The sequence below is a fragment of the Nerophis lumbriciformis genome, linkage group LG22 (assembly GCF_033978685.3).
Source record: "Nerophis lumbriciformis linkage group LG22, RoL_Nlum_v2.1, whole genome shotgun sequence".
Classification (NCBI taxonomy): Eukaryota; Metazoa; Chordata; class Actinopteri; order Syngnathiformes; family Syngnathidae; genus Nerophis; species Nerophis lumbriciformis.
The window spans coordinates 22,547,951-22,573,435 of NC_084569.2; the positions used below are offsets into that span (position 1 = coordinate 22,547,951).

At 38.3% G+C, this 25,485-nt stretch overlaps 2 protein-coding genes across 3 annotated transcripts in view; one reads left to right on the forward strand and one right to left on the reverse strand.

Moving 5' to 3' along the window:
- LOC133615044 (myosin-16-like) overlaps positions 1-806 on the forward strand; it is a 45,807-nt gene extending 45,001 nt beyond the window's left edge. Inside the window, exon 45 of the mRNA XM_061973379.2 lies at positions 248-806. The gene's annotated coding sequence lies outside the window, so the exon portion shown is untranslated. The remainder of the gene's footprint in view (positions 1-247) is intronic.
- Positions 807-2,331: 1,525 nt separating this feature from the next.
- Positions 2,332-24,756, reverse strand: wipi2 (WD repeat domain, phosphoinositide interacting 2). 2 transcript variants are annotated; one of them, XM_061974004.2, is made up of 12 exons: positions 24,527-24,756; positions 23,922-24,004; positions 21,324-21,490; positions 21,116-21,212; positions 18,210-18,307; positions 14,382-14,474; positions 14,210-14,280; positions 14,017-14,130; positions 13,756-13,920; positions 12,593-12,700; positions 10,941-11,038; positions 2,332-3,333 (listed from the first exon to the last, which is right to left on the reverse strand). In XM_061974004.2, the coding sequence occupies exons 1-12, from the start codon at positions 24,598-24,600 to the stop codon at positions 3,221-3,223; spliced, it is 1,281 nt and encodes a 426-aa protein (XP_061829988.1). In that variant the 5' UTR covers positions 24,601-24,756; the 3' UTR covers positions 2,332-3,220. The 2 variants fall into 2 exon arrangements, with proteins under 2 accessions (XP_061829988.1, XP_061829987.1); XM_061974003.2 differs by having other exon boundaries at positions 21,324-21,493; positions 24,527-24,755.
- Between the last annotated feature and the right edge of the window lie 729 nt (positions 24,757-25,485).

Consider the following 25,485-nt stretch of genomic DNA (forward strand, 5'->3'; position numbering starts at 1 on the left):
TTTTTAAATTATTTAAATTGTGAAAAAATTAAATGAATTGTGAAATTACTAATTCAATAACTAATTAAATATTGTAATACTTAGATGATTAAATAATAAAATGTGATTTTACATTAAATGAATAAATGACACATTTAACAACATAATTCGTCATTATTTAAAGCTATATTTATTTATTTAATTTTGTCTAATGTGAGACTCTATTTATTAGAACATTCTGTCTTTTTTTTTTTTTTTGTCCCTACAGGGTGACACACACCTTTTCATCCATCCACAAGAAGCTTGAGGTCCAAAGAGATCCTTATGTGAAGTCTTAAATAACAAAGAAGTCTCGAACATCACAAGAGTCTTAAGTAGTGCTCGTCAGTGTTAATCGTCCGTCTCTTTAGTGTACACAACATTGTATGGACACGTGTATCGGGACATGTGGTAACTCCAGATAGAAAGATACGAAGAAGGTGTGAGATCAAACTCCTCCAAACATGTTTTCATCAATTTTGGAAGTGTTCAAATGTCCAAAATATAACTTGTCCAAATAGTGTGCATCATACATGTTTGGAACCTTCGTTGCTTTAGAATACACTCTTTGTTGCGTGCTAGTTAAAAGTTATTTTATTGTTTCCTTGTACTGTACATATAAATTATTACTGTGACTTGTTTTGAATGTAGTGTCTCATCTCAGGCTTGATCACGGATGGATGACAGGGTGAAGGTTGTGTTCTCACGTCAACGACAGAGAGCCCACCCGTGTGCCGCTCCTGCTACTTTTTAGTGTGTCAAAGTCGAAATAAAGTACTTGCAACTTATCCACTTCTGTCTTTTGCTGACTAAAAGTGCTAAACCAGGAAATAGACTGTTCCCATTTTGCAGTGAATATTCAATCGATCATTTTGCCAGCACAATCAAGACTATGTATTTTTCGGACTATAAGTCGCAGTTTTTTTTCATAGTTTGGGGGTGCGACTTATACTCAGGAGCGACTTGTGTGTGAAATTATTAACACATTACCGTAAAATATCAAATACTATTATTTAGCTCATTCACGTAAGAGACTAGACGTATAAGATTTCATGGGATTTAGCGATTAGGAGTGACAGATTGTTTGGTAAACGTATAGCATGTTCTATATGTTATAGTTATTTGAATGACTCTTACCATAATATGTTACGTTAACATACCAGGCACGTTCTCAGTTGGTTATTTATGCGTCATATAACGTACACTTATTCAGCCTGTTGTTCACTATTCTTTATTTATTTTAAATTGCCTTTCAAATGTCTATTCTTGGTGTTGGCTTTTATCAAATAAATTTCCCCCAAAAATGCGACTTATACTCCAGTGCGACTTATATGTTTTTTTCCTTCTTTATTATGCATTTTCGGCCAGAGCGACTTACACGCCGGAGCGACTTATACTCCGAAAAATACGGTATTTATTTTTCAATTATAATGTAGATCAACCTATACAATAAGCTAGTAACTGCACAAACCCCCCCTCATGAAATAGATACAAAATAAATACAAATAAAAACTCAATAATAAATTAAAAAAACATTACGAATTTTTGTTCTGAAACAAATAACTTGGAAATAAATGGTTCAATATTTTTAGTGCAAAATAATGTTAAGATCATTAAGCCATACATTTGCGAATATTACGAACACATTCATCAATGTGACAGGGGGAAATTTGCTATTATCGGTGACGCAGCAGGAAGGGGCTAGGAATACGTTTGTGGTAACATTTCATATAAAACACAACTTCAGTCCTAAAAATAGCAAACGTGTCAGGTTTTTTTTATTTTGAAAAAAATAAAGTGCATAAAATGAGTTATCATTTATATAGTAAACATTAAAGGGCTGTGGTACCGGGTAAAGCTCAGGCCTGAATATACATAAGATTAGAAATAAAACACATTTTATGCATTTTTAATACACTCTGAACTCCCTGAGGACTTCTATGTCCTGTTGCTTCTCTATTGGTATTAAATTATGTTTCCCCCACATGTATTTATATTTTCAAGCACACTAAAAATAAATTTCTGGCCACAAGATGAGACCAAAACAAACAGAAGCATCACTATATTGGGTTAAAAAAGTGTAAAAGTAACTAAAGGATATTATTTCATGTCTAAAGCGCTGCCATAATGTTGAAAAACATACTTAAAAGGTCATAAAGTTTTTTTTTTAATGCTGGAACCAATTTACAGCGATAAAAGAGGGATTACGTACTTTAAGAGTAGTCAGTGTCTAGATGGTACAGGAATGTAGATTTACTGAACATATGATTGTGCTAAAACTACAGTAGGAACAAATACCAGTTATGTCATTCATACATCAACAATTAACTTTATTTTCCATGTAGTCTCAAATGAACGTTTCACATTTTTATACAAAATCATTAGAAAACGCCCGACACTCCCCTGCTGATCCTTGCTGAGTGGCTTCAAGTCCCCAAAAAGGAATCCCAAACATATCATCGATGACCGGCGGATTGAATATGGTGGAGAACCATACCTGGTTGCCATAGTAACAAATGTACAGACAAGATCGCTGCGGTTCTAAGCAGATCCTACGTGATAGAAGAATGCTCATGTCAACGTCTTCAGTGTATAAAGTACCACGGCTTCGCTTTTAAGCGTGACACAGCGTAGAGTGGAACATCGACTGGTGACCAATGATCTCCTGGGGCGGGCGGGGCTTGATGAGGTCAAACAAATAACGTAAAATAACTCTGCCTCACGTTAAAAGCTTTCATTTTGTAAGCGAGCAAAGCGAGAGTTCTCCCTCCATTAAAAGCAAATGAAAATAGATTTTTTGAAGCCAATGCGGAGCGGTTTCAAACATGAAACCACAATAGGGCAAAGAGGCACTTACACAATCTTTTTACACTCTGTGTGTGTGTGTGTGTGTGTGTGTGTGTGCGCTACATTTCTACTTTGATCCAAAGTCCAACACACACACACTTTTTGTTTCAGCGGTTGGCACACGAACATGCAAAGCGTCAGTTTTTAAATCAAGGAAGGAGCACAGGAAAGAGGGGAGGAAGGTCCAAAATGGAGGTGTGTGTATTTATGTGACTAATAGCACAGATCACAACAGAGAGGCTGTGGTGTGTTCAAAAAAACTAAAAAAAACACACCTTCCCTCTCTGATCCCCGCCCCTGGTTTATAGCAGCGCCAGAGGAGCCCTCTGATAGGCGGGCGCAGCCGTCCGCTTGGTCAGTCAGTTTCCAGGATGAGCGGCGGCTGCTCGTTCTCCTCCTCCAGGCGCAAGTTGCTGAGGTCTTCTTCAAGCCCCGCCCCTCCCACCGCGCCTTGCTCTTCGCAGTAACCTGAGACAAAAAGGGTTCAAAGGGCAATTGTAGTAACTCATGCTCAAACCAATATAATGTACATCAATATATGCCAAGTGAACAAAACATCAACATCTTAGCTTTGTGTTCGAGCTGACAAAGCAAATTAATGTAACCCTTCAAGTTGCTAAATGCTTTGGACTAGGGCTGCACCATTTCAAGAAAAAACCTAACTGCGACTTTTCTCTCCAAAATTGCGATTTGATTTGCATTTTTAAAAATATTTTATACATTTGAATGCATAAAACTGCAAAAATAGCGGGAAGACATGCTACTTTCAGACTGTCAATAAACATATTTTAATCTCAAGGTGCCACACATTGGAACAATATGCAATAATTGACTTTCAAAAATATTTGTCTTTATGCAGACAGACTCAGTGTGTTTGTCTACATCACATGTGTCAAACACAAGGCCCGGGGGCCAGATCCGGCCCGACACGTCATTTAACGTGGCCAGCGAAAGCCTGGGAATAATGTGGATACTTCATTTTTCTTACTAAATGGCAGAATTGTTTTAAATGTAATACAGGAAATGTCATATGTTTTAAACAATATACAAATATTCAATTGTTATTGGTGTGAACTTTTGAGCACCTCAACATTCGATTCTGATTCTTGGATCGGTTATTCTTGGATTCATAACCGATACTCAATTCAACACGATTCTCGAGTCAAACTGATTTTTGCAATGTATTATTTGGTATAATAATAACAACACCATAACAAAACAGCTTACAGGTTACAAAACCTCCTTTTGGTTGCTGACATATGACATGCATGCACCAAGTAAGCATAGAGATGGCCTAAAAAATTATTATTTTTAAGTTAATTTGTCAAAAAAAATTAAGTAAATTTGATTTTTGAAAATTACCAAAAAAAAATTCGGAATTCGAATGTGATAAAAAAAACATTTTTTAGCACCCCTAATTATTATATAACGTATGATAGTTTGTAAAAATAACAATAAATACTTAAATATCTGCTTGTCACCTTGACTTACGATTTCAAAGCAAGTTATCCATCAATTTGTACGTACAAAAATCAAATAACCAAATGCTTATTGAGCAATAATATAATGAGGCGATTATGTACCCCGCCTTCCGCCCGAATGCAGCTGAGATAGGCTCCAACCCCCCCCCCCCCCCCCATGACCCTGAAAGGGACAAGCGGCAGAAAATGGATGAATTGGTGGACGATACTTTTATATTCTTAGATTCACTGTTACAAGCGGCCCTCTGAGGGCAGCCTTGACAGCGATGTGGCCCTCGATGAAAACAAGTTTGACACCCCTGGTCTATGCTCTTAAACTGAAGAAATAACCGATAAAAACTAAATAGTGTTTATAATGTAATCATAATATAAAATAAAAATGCAACTAACAATTTAAGAGTATACACACTTTTATTTCTCATTATTGTAGAATTGTTTACCATTGTATTGTAATTGTAAGGCAAATAACTTACCGTATTTTCCGCACTATAAGGCGCACCTAAAAACCTCCAATTTTCTCAAAAGCTGACAGTGCGCCTTATAATCCGGTGCACCTTATATATGGACCAATATTGAACCACAACAAACCTAAACTTCATCTTCATAAAGTTTAGGTCTCGCAACTATGGTAAGCAGCCGCCAACTTCTTTTTTCCCCGTAGAAGAAGAAGCGCTTCTTCTTTAACGGTAAACAGCCGCCAACTTCATTTTCCCCCGTAGAAGAAGAAGCGCTTCTTCTTTTACGGTAAGCAGTCGCCAACTTCATTTTCCCCCGTAGAAGAAGTTATTCTTCTATGGTAAGCAGCCGCCGACTTCATTTTCCCCCGTAGAAGAAGAAGCGCGTTCACACGTTCACCAAGACAAAGAGACAGCGCCGGACAACATACGCCACTATCTGCCAGTGGATCGTGCCTGGGCTGATATATCAGTCTCAACTGTGGTCCGAGCTTTCAGGAAGGCAGGAATTGTCACTGAACTGCTAGACAACAGCAGCGACACTGACTCGATTAATGACGACTTCGACGAGACGGAGTCGGGCATGTTGGATGCCGTATTCGCCCAACTGTTTAATTCGGACACTGAAGAAGAATTCGAGGGATTCATGGATGAGGAATAACTTCATAAAGTGAGCTTTACATGTTTATTTTGTGTGTTGTGTGACATTAACGTTTGAGCAATGTTGAGTTATTGATATTGTTATTGCTCTGCACTATTTCGAGTGTTACTATATTGTGATTGCACGAACGTTTGATTTACCGTAACAGTATCACTGTTTTTTACGTGTTTATTGAATCAGGGAAAAGTTCCCCTCCACTATGTGATATAAATGTTGCACTATATGTTGTTATACCTTGCTGTTGTTAAAAGATAAACAAAACACCACGTCACTGACTTTACCTCGGAGAAAATAATACAACAGTTGTTTATTCATTTTGGGAGTGAACATAGTTGTCAGAACGCTGGTTTGTAATCTATTAATAAAGTTTGACTGACCTATCTGACTGTTTTGTTGACATTCCCTTTAGCGCAGCTCCATCTAATGGATGCATAGGTACGCCTTATAATCCGATGCGCCTTATATATGAACAAAGTTTTGAAATATGCCATTCATTGAAGGTGCGCCTTATAATCCGGTGCGCCTTATAGTGCGGAAAATACGGTAGTCCTAAATAAACAAACAACAAATAAAATAGACTCATTTCAATAGGCAAAAAATTTACCTAAATAGATATTGAACATTTTAAAGTGCCTTTTTTTCCCCAGTTGGAAAAATTAGGTTGGACATTGTCTTTTTGTTTATTGCTATCACGTGATCACGACGACATTTTCGCTCTTTCGTTTGTGTTGATGGGCTCATATTGCCCATTCGATTTACTGCTGAAATATTACCACAATGGGACATTTGGCTTTATAATCGGATGTGTTACTTGGCAGCTCTTCTTACTGGCGAGTCGCGAGGCTCTCTGTGCTGTGAATGTGTCGGCGGTGGCGCCCCGCTCTCGTCTACGCTGAGACAAAGATTATGAATGACTGAAAAGAGGGTTTACAGTGAACGAACGCTTCATTTATTCATTGATTTTGTGTCCTGCCTGCAGGCAGAAAGCAGGGCACAGCATTTTTGGGGAGGCCCAGCCATCCATGTCACTTACTGCACGCAGAACACTACTCGTCACTGCTTAGCGTGTGCGCCTTTCGACAAGTTTTGTCCATTTCGCTAACTTAATAAGAGTCCCAAAAAAGCAACAGACCAGCAGGGAAAGAAGGAGCGAATCGCTGTGGAGTTGAAAAAAAAAAAAAAGTCTATTTGTGAGGAGTACATTAATGGCGCTCACAAGTATGGAAGAATCGATGAGGCAGGCTCCGTACCACGGCAAGTATTAATTGTGATGAGATCTGGGAGTCGAATGTATTGTACATGCAAATTCACATATGCTCACATACGTACATAGGTACCTACGCTCCCACATACATACACAAATACAGTACATATTTACCTACCTAATGTTCGTACATCCACACGCACATTCAATATACAGACATACACATACACATACTGTACATATACATTCACTGTACAAACACATATACACATTCTGTACATATACATTCATTGTACAAACACATATACACATTCTGTACATATACAAGTACATATGCATACTTACACTCATGCACATAATCACGTTTCATCAAACATATATTAACGTTGTTGCCCTAGGGTAAACTGGGTGTAAGACATGGCACACTGACAAAGCTTAACCTATTTTGACTATAACAATCTACAAGGTTAATGTAGGTTGCTTCTCTTTCTCCCCCTCCATTTTTCTGCATTCTTTCGTATCTCAAGTTATCATTACGTATATGTATTGTTGCATTTAAACAACTGTATTGTTGATAATAAAGGTAAATTATTGGTATTGTTCATTATCAATAGCGCTATTTCTATTGGTATTTGTATTGATCCATTTGTAGTGTAATAATGCTCATTGTCATTTCTGTATTATTTTTTATTTTTCGCTAATTGCTTATTTGCTATTACTTTTACCATCATATTTGTACCGTACATGTCATATTTGCTGATGTTGCTCTATTGTTGTTGTTGTTGTTGTTTGCTGTTGTTGTTTTTGTCGCTCTGTCTAATCCCCCTCTTGTCCCCACAATTTCCCCCTCTGTCTTCTTTTTTTTTTTCTCTTACTATCCCCTCCTGCTCCGGCCCGGCTGCACTAAATGATAATATAAATACATTTAATAAAGTCAAATACAAATAAGGCAACAAGAGAAGTATCCTACACTTCTCTTTTGTAAAGTAAATCTGAACAGCCGACATGGGCATCTACATCAACTATATGATTTGCCTGAGAAGCTGGACAGGACATTAAAAATAAAAAAAAAATAAAATAAAATAAAATAAAAATTGTGATGAGATCTGACTTTTCTGGAAAAAGATGCCAAAGCAGACTTATCTCATTTAATACATTTTTTAAGGAGAAATTTGTTTCACTATACGAACTTTTCGATTTAGGAACCAATAACAACCTCACAAAGCGTTGATCCACTGCATTGTACTAATAATATTTTGTTTCCACTTAAAAAGTTACACATTTCATAATATTTATAACTTGAAGAAATTAAGGAAATAAAGTCAAATTTAATTTATTCCAGAGGCAAAGTGTCATCTTCATTACACTTTTGTTATTAGTTGTAAGTGTAAAACCAAATAATTAATTCAGATTGATGAAATGGAGCAGGAGCAGGAAGATGTCACCTAGTGGGGTTTAAAATGTACTACTGGAAGGCGTGTGTACCGGTAGTATAAAACTGTGTATAATACACAAGTACTTGAAAATTAATTGGTGTATGGAACTAAAACTGTTCAATTAAGTTTAGTCCTCATTATTGTATAGAGTAGCTTTACTATTTTGCAGAGGTGGGACCAAGTCATTGTTTTGCAAGTCACAAGTAAGTCTCAAGTCTTTGCCCTCAAGTCCGAGTCAAGTCCCGAGTCAAGACAGGCAAGCCCCGAGTCAAGTCCAAAGTCAAGACTGGAAAGTCTCAAGTCAAGTCCTAAGTCCTGCATTTTGAGTTTCGAGTCCTTTCAAGTCCTTTTAACCACAGACTAATATATTAACACAGATTGTGTATGCTTTTCAAACGCTGTATTTATTTATTAAAACAAGTGCATTTTAAATTGCAGGAAAGAAAATTGTGCTGACATTGCACTTTATAATAGCACTATTAACCAGTCATTTTAAACATTAACTCATTCCTTTACAGAACAAACACATTGAAAAATAAAGTGCAAATGTACTTATTTGTACAAAAGTGTTAACATTGAAAAAACATGACATATACGTGAACATAACAAAAAAGTTGTACTTTTTATATGTCAGGGCCCTATGCTGCATTGCATTTGCAAAAGACCAAATTAGCCAAGAGTCTGTCAGTCATTTGTGCACGATGGGGGCGTAGTATGATACCACCATGGCTGAAAACTCGCTCCACTGGAGCACTGGAGGCAGGCACTGCCAAGACTCTCATGGCCACTCGGAACAGTGAAGGAAGAGTCTTCATGTTCAATGCCCAGAACAAAAGGGGGGATAGAGTTGTTTTGGGTTGGTGCACTACTTGTAAGTGTATCTTGTGTTTTTTATGTTGATTTAATTAAAAAAACAAAAAAAAAAACAATTATTTCTTGTGCGGCCCGATACCAATCGATCCACGGACCAGTACCGGGCCGCGCCCCGGTGGTTGGGGACCACTGAGGTAAACAACCAACAGTATGTCAGAAAGCTAGCTAAAACGGTACACATATTCATAATATAGCATACATTTTAACTGACCTTTATTTTACTATTTTTGTCTTTTTTTAGGTGGCTAAAATACGCGGTGCTGCTGACCGCCGTCTAACGTTACGTGTGATATATTGACTAACGAAACCCTGCTTAAAAAAATCACTGAACAAAAAGTATGAATAAGGTAGTGAACTGCAACAGATTCCCGTGTTTGCAATAACGTTATAACGTTAGCAGTGAGTTTACAGCCTCACTGATTTAACTACACAGCAAATAAAAGTCACGTTACTTAGCCAATAAACGTTATCTTACATTCAAAACTTACCGTTCTTTGTGCAACTTCAAATGCCGGACGAAGTTGGAAGTTGTTGCCTCTCCATCAGTAATTTTCGAACCGCATGTGTTGCATACTGCAAACCGTTTTGTGTTGACCACCTCGTAATTTTTATACCCAAACAAAATTATTTTAGGTATCATTTTTTGTTCACTGGCGTGTGGTTTGGACATGTCTTCTTCGTTGGTTGTCCTGCAATTTGATTGGATGAATGCTGTGTGATGAAAACAAAGTAGATCTAATTTGAATGGCTGTTGTACTGAGACCACACCAGCTGACACACGCAACGCTGATAGACAAGTACACAATGAAAAATACGGAGCGCTCCCGAATAACTTTTTCATCTTTGGGTTTTGGGGAAAGTAGCAAGTCATGTCAAGTCATGTCAATTCAAAAGGCTCAAGTCCAAGTGAAGTCACAAGTCATTGATGTTAAAGTCTAAGTCGAGTTGCAAGTCTTTTTACATTTTGTCAAGTCGAGTCTAAAGTCATCAAATTCATGACTCGAGTCTGACTCGAGTCCAAGTCATGTGACTCGAGTCCACATCTCTGCTATTTTGTATTTCCTCTTATCTCATATTTCCTGACTTGCACGGATTTAAACACCCCTTGAGGAAAAATGAGAGAAAAAAAAAAGGAATATTTCTGTTAACACGAAGTGCTGCCACGCAAATGACTCAAGAACATTTAGAAAATGAAGACTACATTAACTGCGATTAGGTGCATTTCTACACTATATTTGACCTTTATATTTATTCTCATCTACCAATCTCTTTCGGCTGTCTTTTTGACACTTACATGTCCCATGTAATGTACCACATCATTTTTACGGTTGTTTTAGCAGATTATTTACTAACATTATTATAATTGAAAATGTAATGTACAATTCTAAAACATGCATGCAAACAACTCCAATTTGGCAACTCTATCCTGTAGCCATGCCCCCGCGGGTCATATAATTGCAGTGTTGTGACATCTGTTTACAATCCTTCACATCAAAACAATACCATCTCGCTGGTTAGGAACTAATGGTCTTCACATTGTAATCATCTAAATATGATTAGCAGCAAAGTACAAAGCCGTCAACTTTGTGGCTCGGAGAGAGAACGGAGGCAACAATAATTAAGCTAGCCAGATGGCTCGTTAACTAGCAATCCTGTGTCGCTGAGACGAGTGTTCAACACATTTTGTGTAGAGCATATTTTTATTAATATTTCATTGAATTGGTATTTTGTGCAAAAATGTATGTTTAAAAGCGCGTATTTCTGCATTTTCGCAGACATTTCACATGCCCTGCTCTTTTATGTTTCACACACACAAAAAGAAACACACATACACCATTAAATAATAGAGTAATTTTTCTAATACGTTTTTGTTGAACTTTAAATTGTATCCCTTTGGGGACATTTGCGTCACCGTTCTTAGTAATATTTTTTAAATTGTAAGCTGCTCCTGACCTTGTAGCATACCTTTAGTAACAGCCGCACTGTAGGTTTGGGCCACAAGCGGGCGATCATGTGACCCTTGCTCCAAGATCTCATTGGGTTGTTCTGCACTGCCGTCTAACCTGAGGTCAACAGAAGAGGGGGTTCAGTTACACTACTGTCAGTACAATAACCAACAAATGAAAACTGAATACGACATAATCCATCAAAACACTGCATTATTATCTTTGTAAATGCAGTTTTTGCAAAGCCTTTTGACACACATGATCATCCGTGTGTGCTGTTCTCCTGTTTTATTGTCTAATGACAGTAAGGCTTTGTACTACAACTCCAACGAAAAACACACATGTCTGATGTTTTGAATAAAATTTATAGTATACCTATATCTTTAGACAAGACCATGATCCTCAAGATATTAAGCGTTTCAGTGTCCACGTACATTTAGCTAACTACAGGTGGTCTTCCTCTTACGATGTTTCATAGTTACAAACGCACTCCCATGAATTATTAATATTATTCAAAAAGAAAAAGAAAACTAGGCCCCGGCTGATAATCAATAAAATCAATTAATCGAACGATAAATTAAAATTAACTAATCGATAAAGTGCCATAACTAGATCTTTGTCTCAGCATGTGGAGGCAAGACCACTGGCTTAAACACACACAGATGCACAGACTCGCTATTCGTGACTAGCTAGTGAGAGGCACTGCAAAGTAACAAAAGTTAGGAGGAAACGCAATGATTGCAAAGCGAAAGGGAATAATTCGGCTTCAAACCGAATGACAAAAATTTGCCCATCAACACGGACACATTTGTTAGAAAGTGATGACAGCAAAAAACCCCACCTGACCCAGTTTTTCCAATTGGGGGAAAAAATTGCAATATTTATTGAAGTGCAATTTTAGCTAACAGAGATTGAGAGTCCAATTTATGTTTATGTTTGTTTTCTTATTTAGGATGGTAAAACATTTTGACATTCCATTTACACAGATAAAAAATAACAATGAGAAATAAAGGTTTATTACGTTTGAATTGGTTACTTGCATTATTAGTATTACATGTTATGATTACATTAGTGCCTAATTTAGTCTGAAAATAAAGCAGGGACTGTATTGTTTATCGGCAATAATTTGTGGGACAATATAGCGTCCAGCAAATTGTATTATCTGGCCAATGCCTAAAAAGAACAGGCTGAAAGAACATGTATGCGGAGTTATAGGTAGGCGGAGTAATACGGAATTGTTATCACGGCACTGACGAAGGATAACATAATTTAGTAATTTTTTAATGGCTTTTTTAACTTGAACCTCCATTCAGCCCCCCCAAGCATGAGGCAAACATTTCTAGTGGAGTGCATCAAAGAAAAGGAAAGTGAAATGTGAACTATTATTAGAAATGGTGAAATGCTTGGTGAAGAAATCAATATTCCGCCACGATCATCATTTTTGAACATTATTCTCTACCTCGGACAGCCCCATTCAGTATGCAAGACAACCAAACGGACAAAAGCAAGGTGATGTTGTTATGGTAATCAATCTTTTTTTTACTGTAATTCATATGTCCTCTGTGTGTTCTATGTACAATGCAACTAAAAACTGGACAAACATCACAGTCTAGACACAAAACTATTTTGTAACCAGAAGACCACCTGTACTACGTTTTGTGTGCGTGTTACCTGTGCTGCTTCATGAGTGTGCATTCGCCTCCTTCTTGTGGGTCCAAGTTGTAGAGATACAAGTAGCCATCAGCTGCTGCAACTAACAACCTGGGAATCTTCTGAATCCTGTTCACAAAACAAAAAAGACAAAAACAAGTCTGGTAGTATATGCCTCAAAAACTACACTATTTACAATATCTGTCATGTTGACGGACCTCTACTTTGCTCCTATTGGCTCTAATGCTGTGTGCAATTCTATTTTCAACTAAATGAAATTGAATTTACACCACAATTATCACATGAAAATGAAACAAAACTAATTTTAATTACATTTCCATATTCCTTGTTACACACATGCTGGAGTTACAGGAATTCCAGAATAGTGCGCATCTTGCCAGAACACAGGCTCCAATTTGAGAGAAACCTGGGACTGTCTAAATCTGTCAACAGTGCGAATCCGCTTCTGAGATACTAATCATCCCCACCCTGGCAGAAAATAAATTAAGTTCCTTTCAAGTATCATTATCAATGGAGGACTAGAGGAAAAAGAAAGGCTAACACACGCACACCGAAATAAACGATACGAGAAGCTAACCGCTAAAGCTTCACTGTAAAGTAGGAGTGATCGATTCAGATGTCGATACTATTTACCGGTATACCTGGTATAGTATCAGTATATAAACAACATTTAAGTGATTTGATCTATATTTTTCTTTTTATTATTATTACAAAAACATTTTTGGTGGTTTTTGTTATTGTTTACAAAGTCAGGGAGTAAGTCTGTAGATACAGGAAGGCTTTGGGGGTAAAACCCAAATGATTAGAAAGGGAGCCAACAGTAGTTTTTGCTTTTGTTTACTTACTGTGTGCACTTGAGACTTTATTTTGTTGAAAAAATTGTATGTAACATTCAGTACCACAAATTTAATACATCATCTGATTCACAACCATACAAGCAAATTCTACATTTAATAAGATAAGCAATATAAAAATGTGTTTACCGGTACTTTGGTTGCTTGCTATATAACATTTTCAGTTCTATAACCTATTATCAGTATTGGATCGGGTCTTGAAATCAGATTGGATCTAAGGCCAAAAATATGTATTGGGACATCCCTATTTAAAATACATTGAATGACTGTATATATTTTAGTAAAAATTGATGACATGAGAACACTTACATTGCTAAAGCGCAGATGTTCTTATGCCCACAGAAGGGCAGGCGTACTGTAGCAAAGGCTCGCCCCTGTGTGAACATCTCTGTAACCTGGGAGGGCAGGTATGTGGTGGACGCCATCAGCACCTTGCCCAGGTACCCTCCCCATGTGGTGGGCTCCTCTGCTGGCCTACACATATAAACAATGTGAGATTTGAGCTGTACCAGATCCCTTACCAAAAAAATTATACATCTGCTTATTATATAGCTCAGTGGCGACACTTACACATACTTCTCCTTCTGTGTTTCAAGTTTAAAGATGTGAACTGTTTCTGTGTTACTGGAGGCTGACAGGTACAAGCCCTCCATGCTGAAGGCCAAGGAGCAAATGCTCACACACCTACGATAAAGACAGCAGGGAATGTAAATACGCAGACACAGAGAGAGAGAGAGATTGTGTTGCGGTTCCATCGAATCACCTCTTCACTCCTCGTCGAAACTCAAAGAGCTTCTGTCCTTCTGGGATGGAGAAAACGCGGATGACTGTGCCCTGGGTTGACGGGAAGAGTTGAAGACAACGCAAAGGGACTGTATTTAGTCAGGCGGGCTAACAGAAATAACAGCGGAGGCCCTCATTAATGTCCTGTATACCTTCTCTGAAGCTGTGGCTAGTTTAGTTCCACTGGCATCAAAAGCAAGAGCTGCTAATGGGCTGTCGTGGGCTGGAATCATGTTCGCGGCTCGCTGCAACACACACACACACACACAAATGAGGGCTGTGCTTACATCAGATCAAGAGTTATGGTAGGCCCAGTCACACAGCGCTATATTTTCCCTTTATTAGAATGCAATTACCATACTGACCCAAATATAAGATAATTTTTAGTAGAGCTGGGTAATTTTCAATGCCAACAAATAAACTGACTCAAAAAATTCCCCAACATAAGTCAAGGCTCCACTTTTACAAAAATGTGCTGGCTTGATGCTAATACACATTGGCTTTGCTATTGACATGCTACTAATTAGCATTAGCGATTTTACATGGCGATTTCAACACCTCTAAATTTGGTAATGAAAACTACAACTAAATTCACGTTACCATGAAACAGCTGACTATAATAATAATACAAACCACGTTTCCATATGAGTTGGGAAATTGTGTTAGATGTAAATATAAACAGAATACAATGATTTGCAAATCCTTTTCAACCCATATTCAATTGAATGCACTACAAAGACAAGATATTTGATGTTCAAACTCATAAACTTTATTTGTTTTTTGCAAACAATAATCAACTTAGAATTTCATGGCTGCAACACATGCCAAAGTAGTTGGGAAAGGTCATGTTCACCACTGTGTTACATGACCTTTCCTTTTAACAACACTCAGTAAACGTTTGGGAACTGAGGAGACACATTTTTTAACTTCTCAGGTGGAATTCTTTCCCATTCTTGCTTGATGTACAGCTTAAGTTCTTCAACAGTCCGGGGGTCACCGTTGTGGTATTTTAGGCTTCATAATGCGCCACACATTTTCAATGAGAGATAAGTCTGGACTACAGGCAGGCCAGTCTAGTATCCGCACTCTTTTACTATGAAGCCACGTTGATGTAACACGTGGCTTGCTGAAATAAGCAGGGGCGTCCATGGTAACGTTGCTTGGATGGCAACATATGTTGCTCCAAAACCTGTATGCACCTTTCAGCATTAATGGCGCCTTCACAGATGTGTAAGTTACCCATGTCTTGGGCACTAATACACCCCCATACCATCACAGATGCTGGCTTTTCAACTTTGCGTCTATAACAATCCGGATGGTTCTTTTCCTCTTTGGTCCGGAGGACACGACGTCCACAGTTTCCAAAAACAATTTGAAATGTGGACTCGTCAGACCACAGAACACTTTTCCACTTTGCATCAGTCCATCTTAGATGAGCTCAGGCCCAGCGAAGCCGACAGCGTTTCTGGGTGTTGTTGATAAACGGTTTTCGCCTTGCATAGGAGAGTTTTAACTTGCACTTACAGATGTAGCGACCAACTGTAGTTACTGACAGTGGGTTTCTGAAGGGTTCCTGAGCCCATGTGGTGATATCCTTTACACACCGATGTCGCTTGTTGATGCAGTACAGCCTGAGGGATCGAAGGTCACGGGCTTAGCTGTTTACGTGCAGTGATTTATCCAGATTCTCTGAACCCTTTGATGATATTACGGACCGTAGACGGTGAAATCCCTAAATTCCTTGCAATAGCTGGTTGAGAAAGGTTTTTCTTAAACTGTTCAACAATTTGCTCACGCATTTGTTGACAAAGTGGTGACCCTCGCCCCATCCTTGTTTGTGAATGACTGATCATTTCATGGAATCTACTTTTATACCCAATCATGGCACCCACCTATTCCCAATTTGCCTGTTCACCTGTGGGATGTTCCAAATAAGTGTTTAATGAGCATTCCTCAACTTTATCAGTATTTATTGCCACCTTTCCCAACTTCTTTGTCACGTGTTGCTGGCATCAAATTCTAAAGTTAATGATTATTTGCAAAAAAAATAAAAATGTTTATCAGTTTGAACATCAAATACTGTATGTTGTCTTTGTAGCATATTCAACTGAATATGGGTTGAAAACGATTTGCAAATCATTGTATTCCGTTTATATTTACATCTAACACTAACACAATTTCCCAACTAATATGGAAACGGGCTTTGTACTTACAGTACGGGTCTCATAAACAATTGTTTATCGAATGAATCGCGATTCTTATGCATAATGACTCTTAATCATTTCAATAAAATCAATAATCGATTAAAAAAAATATATCTATATATTTTTTTGGTTTTCCTAAAATCTGCCCTGTCCAGCCCATCCATCCATCTGTCTTCCTCCGTTTCTCCAAAGTCAGATTGTGGGGGCAACAGCCTAAGCAGAGAAGCCCAGACTTCCCTCTCTCTAGCTACTCTGTCCAGCTCTTCCTGGGGGATCCGAGGCGTTTCCATGCCAGCTGGGAGACATAGTCTCTCCACTGTGTTCTGGGTCTTCCCCGTGGCCTTCTACCGGTCGGACGTGCCCTAAGTACCTCCCCAGGGAGGCGTTCTGGGGTCATTCTGACCAGATGCCCGAACCACCTCATATGGCTCCTCTTGATGTGGAGGAGCAGCGGCTTTTCTCTGAGCTCCTTCCAAATGACAGAGGTTCTTACCCTATCTCTAAGAAAGAGCCCCGCCACCCGACGGTGGAAACTCATTTTGGCCGCTTGTACCTGTGATCTTGTCCTTTCGGTTTATAACACAAAGCTCATGACCATAGGTGAGGATAGGGACGTAGATCGACCGGTAAATTGAGAGCTTTGCCTTCCGGCTTAGCTCCTTCTTCACCACAATGGACCGATACAGGGTCCGCATCACTGCAGCCACTTTTGTAAATGATTGGGTATAATTTTCTCAAACAAAACCAGTTTTATTTTAAGTAATATAGAAATGAATCAGAGCTGTTTATCTATTTAATGGAGAAATGTAGTTAATCATAGAACTGGCACCCAATGTTATTAAAAAGTATGGATTTTGAATTGAGAATCGTTTTGAATGAATGAATCGACTCGTTACCCCCAAGAATCGAAATAAATTGAATTGTGTGGTGCCCAAAGATTCACAGCCCTAACTTACGGTATAAACACTTTTAGGATGCAACAAAATAAAATGAAAAACTCACCATAAACTATACACTACTGCCATCTAACGTCCTAGACTTACAAATGTAATTACGTCTTAATGTTATACTTGCAAATGATAATATGATTACAATAAAACAAGATTTAACAACTTAACAGCAGGTATCATAGTTAGCTCAGTTTCAAATATTGCAATAAAAAAATAATTGTATCATCAAAAACAATTAATATTCATGAGCACACACAAAACTAATGGAAATGTATAATGTTAAGTACCAGTATCAAGTCACAGGTACAGGGAATTGGTACTGTATTGCAGGTATGCTGCTAGCTTGTCAGCAAACAACAGAGGAGTTATGATGATTTCAAGATAATGGTGATCAATGAAGCATCAAACAACTGTAGAGTAGCTAAAACATATACATTTATATAATATAATAATAAAATATATATTCATCATTGTAATATGCCTGTTGTTATTTCACTGTTATTGAAACATTTTAAAAGTGTAAAAAACGGACTTCAAAAAGTAAAGCTGTCTTATATTTGGGTCAATATACCCCAGGGCAGCTGTGGCTATGAAAGTAGCTTACCACCACCAGGTGTGAATGTATGATGGGTTCTACATGTAAAGCGACTTTGGGTACTTAGAAAAGCGCTATATAAATCCCAGGTATTATTATTATTATTATTAATACATTAATACATACAACTGATAGGTTTACTAGTTAATGCATGGTCTGTGTGATAAAACATGAATTACCGTAGATAAAGTGAAGTCTTTATACAAAAGGCGTGTTGTGGTGTTTACTCACCAGGTTGACTGTATCAAACACTTGGACTTCTCCAATCATGGCACTGCCAGGATATGCCAGGTAGCAGTTGTCATTGCTAATGGACAGGGCACACAACCCTGCAGGGAGAAGACGCAAAAACACAAAATAATTAAGTTATTAAAAAGCGATCATTTCCTGTGTATACTGTGTAATTTTATGAGATAGTGTTTCTAATGTTGTAGCCCAATGAGTAGGGCTGGGCAGTATGGCTGAAAACTGTATCACGATTAAATGACATTCCTTTGATTATAATCCCCTCAGCTTTCAAGGCAGAAAGGAAAGAAATTGTCAACACAATGACGATCATGGTAAACACTTAAACTATTAATGTAAACAAAATTCTAAAAGCACAATAGCCACTTACAGGAGAAATACACTTTTTAAAATAATTTTGCCTATTGTTGACAATCATTATGAAAGACATGACGACGGATGGATTTCTTTTAATGCATTCTAAATATCAGATAAACGTAAATAAAAATCTGCTTACAGCGAAGCCAATGGGAGCTCCACTAATCCGCCCATAATATCTGATAAATAACGATTCAAAAAGCGCCAAGAATACTCAATTTACATTTTGTGACTTGTATATTAACCAAGTATTAGTGATCTTATTATTATAAACGCTAATGCAGACAAACTTCTTAGAGCGGCGCCGTGGTCACTTCCGGGTGTGCCTATGTTTACATCACCGACTGATCCGCAGCTTCCTCACTTCCTTGCTCCATATAAACTTATTCTAGATCATAAATCATCATCAAGAAATGCGAGTAGGTGTTCCGACAAGTTAGGACACTGTCAGCCATATAGGACCTGGGACTGGCGAGAACGACACTAAAAGTGCTTGTTCCCCCGTTGCACCCCGACCCGGTTTCTGAGCGAGGATTATGAGACATTTTTCATCTAAACGGGAATATATGAACATCGTAGCAGTTGGCATCCTAATGACAGCAGACCTTATAGAGTAAGTGGTGTTTTATTATGTTTGTTGGCTCTCAAAGTCTGCAGTAAGCAGAAATCAGTGATGCACCGCGTATGCTTAAAATGATCAAAATAGGTAAATATTAAATGTTATTATAAATGTGCTTGTTACTCCATTACAAATATACTTACATCATGTATATACATACAACCTCAATGAAGGTGTTTGGATGTTTTTTTAGGGGCTCTATAAGCAGAATTTAACAACTCCCATAGGCTCCATTGCAAGCGAAATTTTGATTGCATTTATTTAATATCCAGAATTCCTTTTTTTTTATCCATCCGTCGTAATGTCTTTCATAATGATTGTGAACGATAGGCAAAATTCCAAAAAAAAGTGTGGTTCCCCTTTAACAATAATATTTAAGGTGCAAAAATAAGGAATATGTAAGAAATGCTTAATTAAGTGTAACAAAATAGTGCAAAGTGTGAAAATGTAAACATAGAGAAACATGAGAACTATTTTTTGCATGTGTACTGCTAGGAAGTTACGTGGTCTGTGTAACATTTAATTTGGTCTGTTAATCTTATTTAAGTATGAAAATGAATTGATGTTTTGCAGTAATTGTCATTTAAACATTACTTGACCACAATATTATTTTAAAGTAGCCCATTTGTTATTTTAAAAACTTTTTTTTTTAGTCCGACACTTTAGTTCCTACCTGTTGTTTCCGTACATCCGAATAGGGAATAAACGAGGGTTAAAAAGAAAAGATGAGTGTGGCAAAGGACTACGTTCTGTTGGAAAACATCTGGTGACTTTTCCTGTTTTGTCCCCAATTTATTCGCTCTCTGTAGCACTCATTTTTACGTTTTCTTCTCACACCATGCAGACAATCAAGAGTGAGACAGCAAAGTGGCGCGACCAAACATGATAGTTGATCCTGTTACGCGATTGGCGTGTCTCTCCAATTGCTTACTGATCACTTACTGTTTTGCTAGGTTACAGACAAGACCGCGAGTGCCTTTGTTCATGCAACCAACCATACCTCATTCTTTCCAGTTTTATCCACCGCCCCACCAAAAAAAATTTTAAATAAAAAAATAAAATAAAATAAATAAATATTTATATTATATATATATATATATATACATACATACATACACACACAGTATATATATATATATATAAGGGCTGCAACTAACAATTAATTTGATTATCGATTAATCTGTCGATTATTACTTCGATTAATCGATTAATAATCGGATAAAAGAGACAAACTACATTTCTATCCGTTCCAGTATATTATTGAAAAAAAAGCAGCATACTGGCACCATACTTATTTTGATTATTGTTTCTCAGCTGTTTGTAAATGTAGCAGTTTATAAATAAAGGCTTATAAAAAATTTAAAAAAAGCCTCTGCGCATGTGCATAGCATAGATCCAACGAATCGATGACTAAATTAATCGGCAACTATTTTTATAATCGATTTAATCGATTAGTTGTTGCAGCCCTAATATATATATATATATATATATATATATATATATATATATATATATATATACATCGCAGATATATCTATCTGCGATGAGGTGGCGACTTGTCCAGGGTGTACACCGCCTTCCGCCCGATTGTAGCTGAGATAGGCTCCAGCGCCCCCCGCGACCCCAAAGGGAATAAGCGGTAGAAAATGGATGGATGGATGGATGGATATATATATATATATATATATACTGTATATAGACACACACATTATATAAATTGCATGTTTTATCATATATACACACACACAGTATATATATTGCATGTTTTATCAAACGCATTTTTATTGATATGGATTGTGTGTCTATCTCGATATATTTTGATATAATTTAATTTAATTAAATGTTATTATTTAAATTAAGATTAATATTAAATTAATCTACCAACGAGCAAATTTTGGCTTGTCGAAAATCCCACCTGAAGGGTTGGGTGGAGTCTCTCGGATTGTATGCAGCACTTTCATGTCTCGAATATTGTGAATGTAAAGTGACTCCTCCAGACAAACTATCAGCCTCTGTAGGGGAAAACACAACATAAGAACTGACTTTTATCTTACAAATATTACAAAACACACTTTTAATTCAAATAACCAAAATGAGAAGTGAGGAATACTTATTTTCCTCACCTGTCTGTTGAGTTTAACAGCCAGTATTGTGTTGGAGTAAGAGTAGTTGCAGATTTCGGTTCCCTTCTTGAAGTGACAGACTTTGAGCTTCCTCGGAGCCTTCAGGCTGACGATGGCCACCAGACTGCTGGAGAACAGACGCTCCACAATACACACATCCTCCGTGTCTGCTGCAGGACACAAACCCACACACTCTTATCAGGTTTCACCCATTTCTTTTGTTAATGGAGTTGAATTAGGCTATGTCTACACTAAGGCCCCGTTTACACTAAGCCGGATAAGCTTATCCAGGGTAAATCATACCTAACCTTATTCGTGTCCACACACAACAATGCCACCGTTTAAGACCACCGCCCCCCTCCGTCCACCGGCGCAACGTGACCTAGTACGCATGCGCACGTCATAGTCATTTCCAGTGTTGCTTTGTGTGCAAGTCCTTAAATATAACTTATCTGAACAATATCCAGTGTTGTGGTATTTTAATTACCTGGAATTCAGTGTGCTGTGGGGCCCTATTGTAGTGAATCACACCTGAGCCATCATAAATTAATAAAATCTTTATTAGACACGTAAACAATGTGATAAAGAACATTTTACATGAATCGAACAAGGGATCTAGAAATCTGGTCAGGACATTCCTCACTCTTTTGCCCTCACCTTCATTGTCCATTCGTTTTTGGTGACTTTATATACTCTGGACCTTGACGTCGAGTCTGCGACATACATGCCGGACAATAACTGATACAGTCTGCTTTGCCACTCCAAATGCATTCGCTGTTTTCCGTAGTTAGTTTTCCCTCGACGGCCATGTAATACAAAGCACACGCTACCTTTTTTATCACATCCAAGGGGGTCCGCATTCTTGTTGACTCTCCTTTGACAAATGGACAAAGATTTTCGTGCATTCGAAAGTTCTCTTGCCGTCTGAGAAGTGTTGCATCCGAAATAGCTACAATTGCTTTCTCTTAAGGTATTCATGTGTGATTTCCACAAGCGTCTGTACATGTAGAAGAAGGAGAAACACGGGCATTTCTGGTTGACTCGCCTTCATATTTCCAGCGGTTAGCTCGAGCTATGAAACCGCTTTATTATGAAGCTGGCTGTGGCGTGTTCTTTCTGACGTCATTTCCTGTGTTGGTGTGTTCTTTCTGGCGTCACTTCCTCTCCGAACTCACTTTGTAAACGATCAATGAGTCCATAGAAAGCTAAGTGCCGGAGATTCAAGAAATGCATGGCTGACTTACCCGTGTAAAAATTTGTCCGAGGAGGGTGACCTTAAACGATGGTTTAGTGTGGCTGAAACGGGGCTTAGGCTAAATAATTATTCGTTTAAGGGGTTAAACGACTTAGTGTAGACATGGCCTAAGTCGGATAACCCCTTAAACGAATAATTATTTAGCCTAAGCCCCGTTTCAGCCACACTAAACCAGCGTTTAAGGTTCTCCTCCTCGGACAAATTTTTACACGGGTAAGTGCGCAGTGTATTTCGGAGAGAAAGTGACGCCAAAAAGACCGCGCCCCACACCGGAAGTGACGTCAGAAAGAACGCGCCACAGCCAGCTTCATAATAAAGCGGTTTCGTAACTCGGAGCTAACCACTGAAAATATGGAAGCGAGTCATCCAGACATGCCCGTGTTTCTCATTCTTCTACATGTACAGACGCTTGTGGAAATCACACATGAATACCTTAAGAGAAAGCGATTGCAGCTATTTCGGATATAACACTTCTCAGACGGCAAAACAACTTTCAAATGTTGAGGTCAGCTGTGATTCTACTTACCGAAAAACTTTTGTCGAAGGACAGCCAACAAGAATGCGGGCTACCGTGGATGTGATAAAGAAGGTAGCGTGTGCTTTGTATTACCTGGCCGTCGAGGGAAGACCATGGAAAAAGGCGAATGCTTTTGGAGTGGCAAAGCAGACTGTATCAGTTATTGTCCGGCATGTATGTCGCGGACTCGACGTCAAGGTCCAGAGTATATAAAGTCACCAAAAACGAATGGACAATGAAGGTGAAGGCAAAAGAGTGAGGAATGTCCTGACCAGATATCTAAATCCCTAGATTGATTGTTGTCAAATGTTCTTTGTCACATTGTGTACTTTCACATGTCCATTAAAGATTTGATTAATTTATGATGGCTCAGGTGTTATTCACTACAATAGGGCCCCACAGCACACTGGATTCCAGTTAATTGAAATACCACAACACTGGATATTGTTCAGATAAGTTAAATTTAAGAACTTGCACACAAACCAACACTGGAGGTGACTATGACGTGCGCATTTTCCGCGCATGCGTATTAGGTCGCGGTGCGCCTGCTGACGGAGGGGGTCTTAAAAGACCATTGTGTGTATGTGGACAAGGATAAGGTTTGGTGGGATTTACCCTGGATAACCTTACCCTTAGTGTAAATGGGGCCTTAGATTTGGTTGTATGACTGTTGATGGTGTGTAATAGAGGAAGCCAGATGCTTAAGGAAGTGCTGACTAAATATAACACTAAGTTGTGATATAATTAACTCAGAACAAGTAGCTGTACTGTATATATGACAAAGGTTAATAGGCAAAATGATCACGTATGAAGAGGTAATACTCACTACATTCGTATATCTGCTCCAATTTGTCCACAGACGACAGAGAGAAAAACTTGTATCCTGATTTTGTGCCAACAGCTAAGGATCTTTGAAATCAACACAAAACAGACTTTTGAAGCAGAACATTAAAAAACATTTCTTGTCTCAAACTAATGTGACAACAACATAAGCTTGGGATTCAGGTTATAATGTAATCCTACGGTTAAAGCACCCAGAATTTCCCTCTTAATTACTGTAATGTACGTTTTGTTATAACAATGGTACTCTAAACCACAGTGTGCGCTGGATGACATTTCATTATTATACCTTATCTGATACATGTGGCTAAAGTTAGCATAGCATCATGTTAGCCTAGCATCTAGCTGCTATTGACCGTCAATATAAAAGTAGCTATTAGAATAATATAACTGACAATATCCGTGTACTAGCTTTGGTATAACGAGAAAACACACCCAGAATGTGGCAAATAAAGTCGTGTCAGCCTGTCAACCGAGCAGAAAAGGCCTCAAAATGTAAGCTAACGCTCGCTAGCATGCCAGCACAGGCCATCGGAACACCGCGGAGCTCTCTACCCGGCCCAGCCCTCCACCCATACGGCTGTGTCTTACGTATTGTCCTGGTTGAAATTGGCGAAGAGGAGCTGGCTGCCGCCAGCATCCCCGCTCTGACTGGCCAAGTTCATGAGCCCGGCACCATCGAGTTATCAATCTCCGGGGTCAAACTGAAGCAGCCGGGCTGATAAAGGTAACGTGTTGCGGCCAAACGTGTGGTAGAGGTTCAGGGTCCCATTGCTAACGTTGCTAATGCTATCAAGATTGTTGTTGTTTTTCATAGAGGGGGGTTGCTGCTTCACGCTTCTGCGCATGCTCCAAGAACGAAGCGTGGGGCGGTTTAAAGAGACAGGCCCACATTTGTGCCACGCTTTATGAGTACAGTGCAATACTAACAACGAATAGTAATAATAATAATCATATAATAATAATTACATTTTAGCATATAAAATCTGCGCGAGAAATGAGGCAAAGTCAAACTCTGAAGATAAATTGACAACGTGATGCAACAGCGTCACCAGCTTTCAAAACAATAAAAACATCTCCTTTGAGCAACCAAGTTTTATTACTTCTGAGGAATACGTTTCTTTTTTGCATGGTTGTCTTGGGTGAAAACAATATGCTCCAATATTGTTTATTTTAATCCATGTCCTTTGGAGTTGTGCCAACTAAATATTTATTTCAGCCATCATCTTTTATGTTTTGACGAGTGAAACAAGAAATGCTGTAATAAAATAGTATATTCACAATGTACGTATGGCACCATTCCTGGTTTTATCTCGTGTGAGAGGAAGGTGAGGTCAATCGTTTTGCAATGCTGTCTGCTGAAAATGATGGAAAGTGCCGCTTTACATAGCAACTGATGCTGTGATCAAAGTTGGAATTGCCACAAATCACATTTCAAGCTTTTAAATACTCTACTGCCATCTAGCTGCTAAAGTGGATAGTGCATGCCCGAAATTCGTCACGTTTCATGTATCAGGTAAACAGCGATGATTGGGAATATAAATCCCCTT

Excerpts from the sequence above, each read along its gene's own strand:
- wipi2 (XM_061974003.2), bottom strand. The coding sequence starts at position 24,600 with ATGAACTTGGCCAGTCAGAGCGGGGATGCTGGCGGCAGCCAGCTCCTC. Across the intron at positions 21,494-23,921 it reads GGAGCAGATATACGAATGTA|CAGACACGGAGGATGTGTGT; the intron begins GTGAGTATTACC and ends TGTGTCCTGCAG. Across the intron at positions 14,131-14,209 it reads TTTCGACGAGGAGTGAAGAG|GTGTGTGAGCATTTGCTCCT; the intron begins GTGATTCGATGG and ends TCTTTATCGTAG.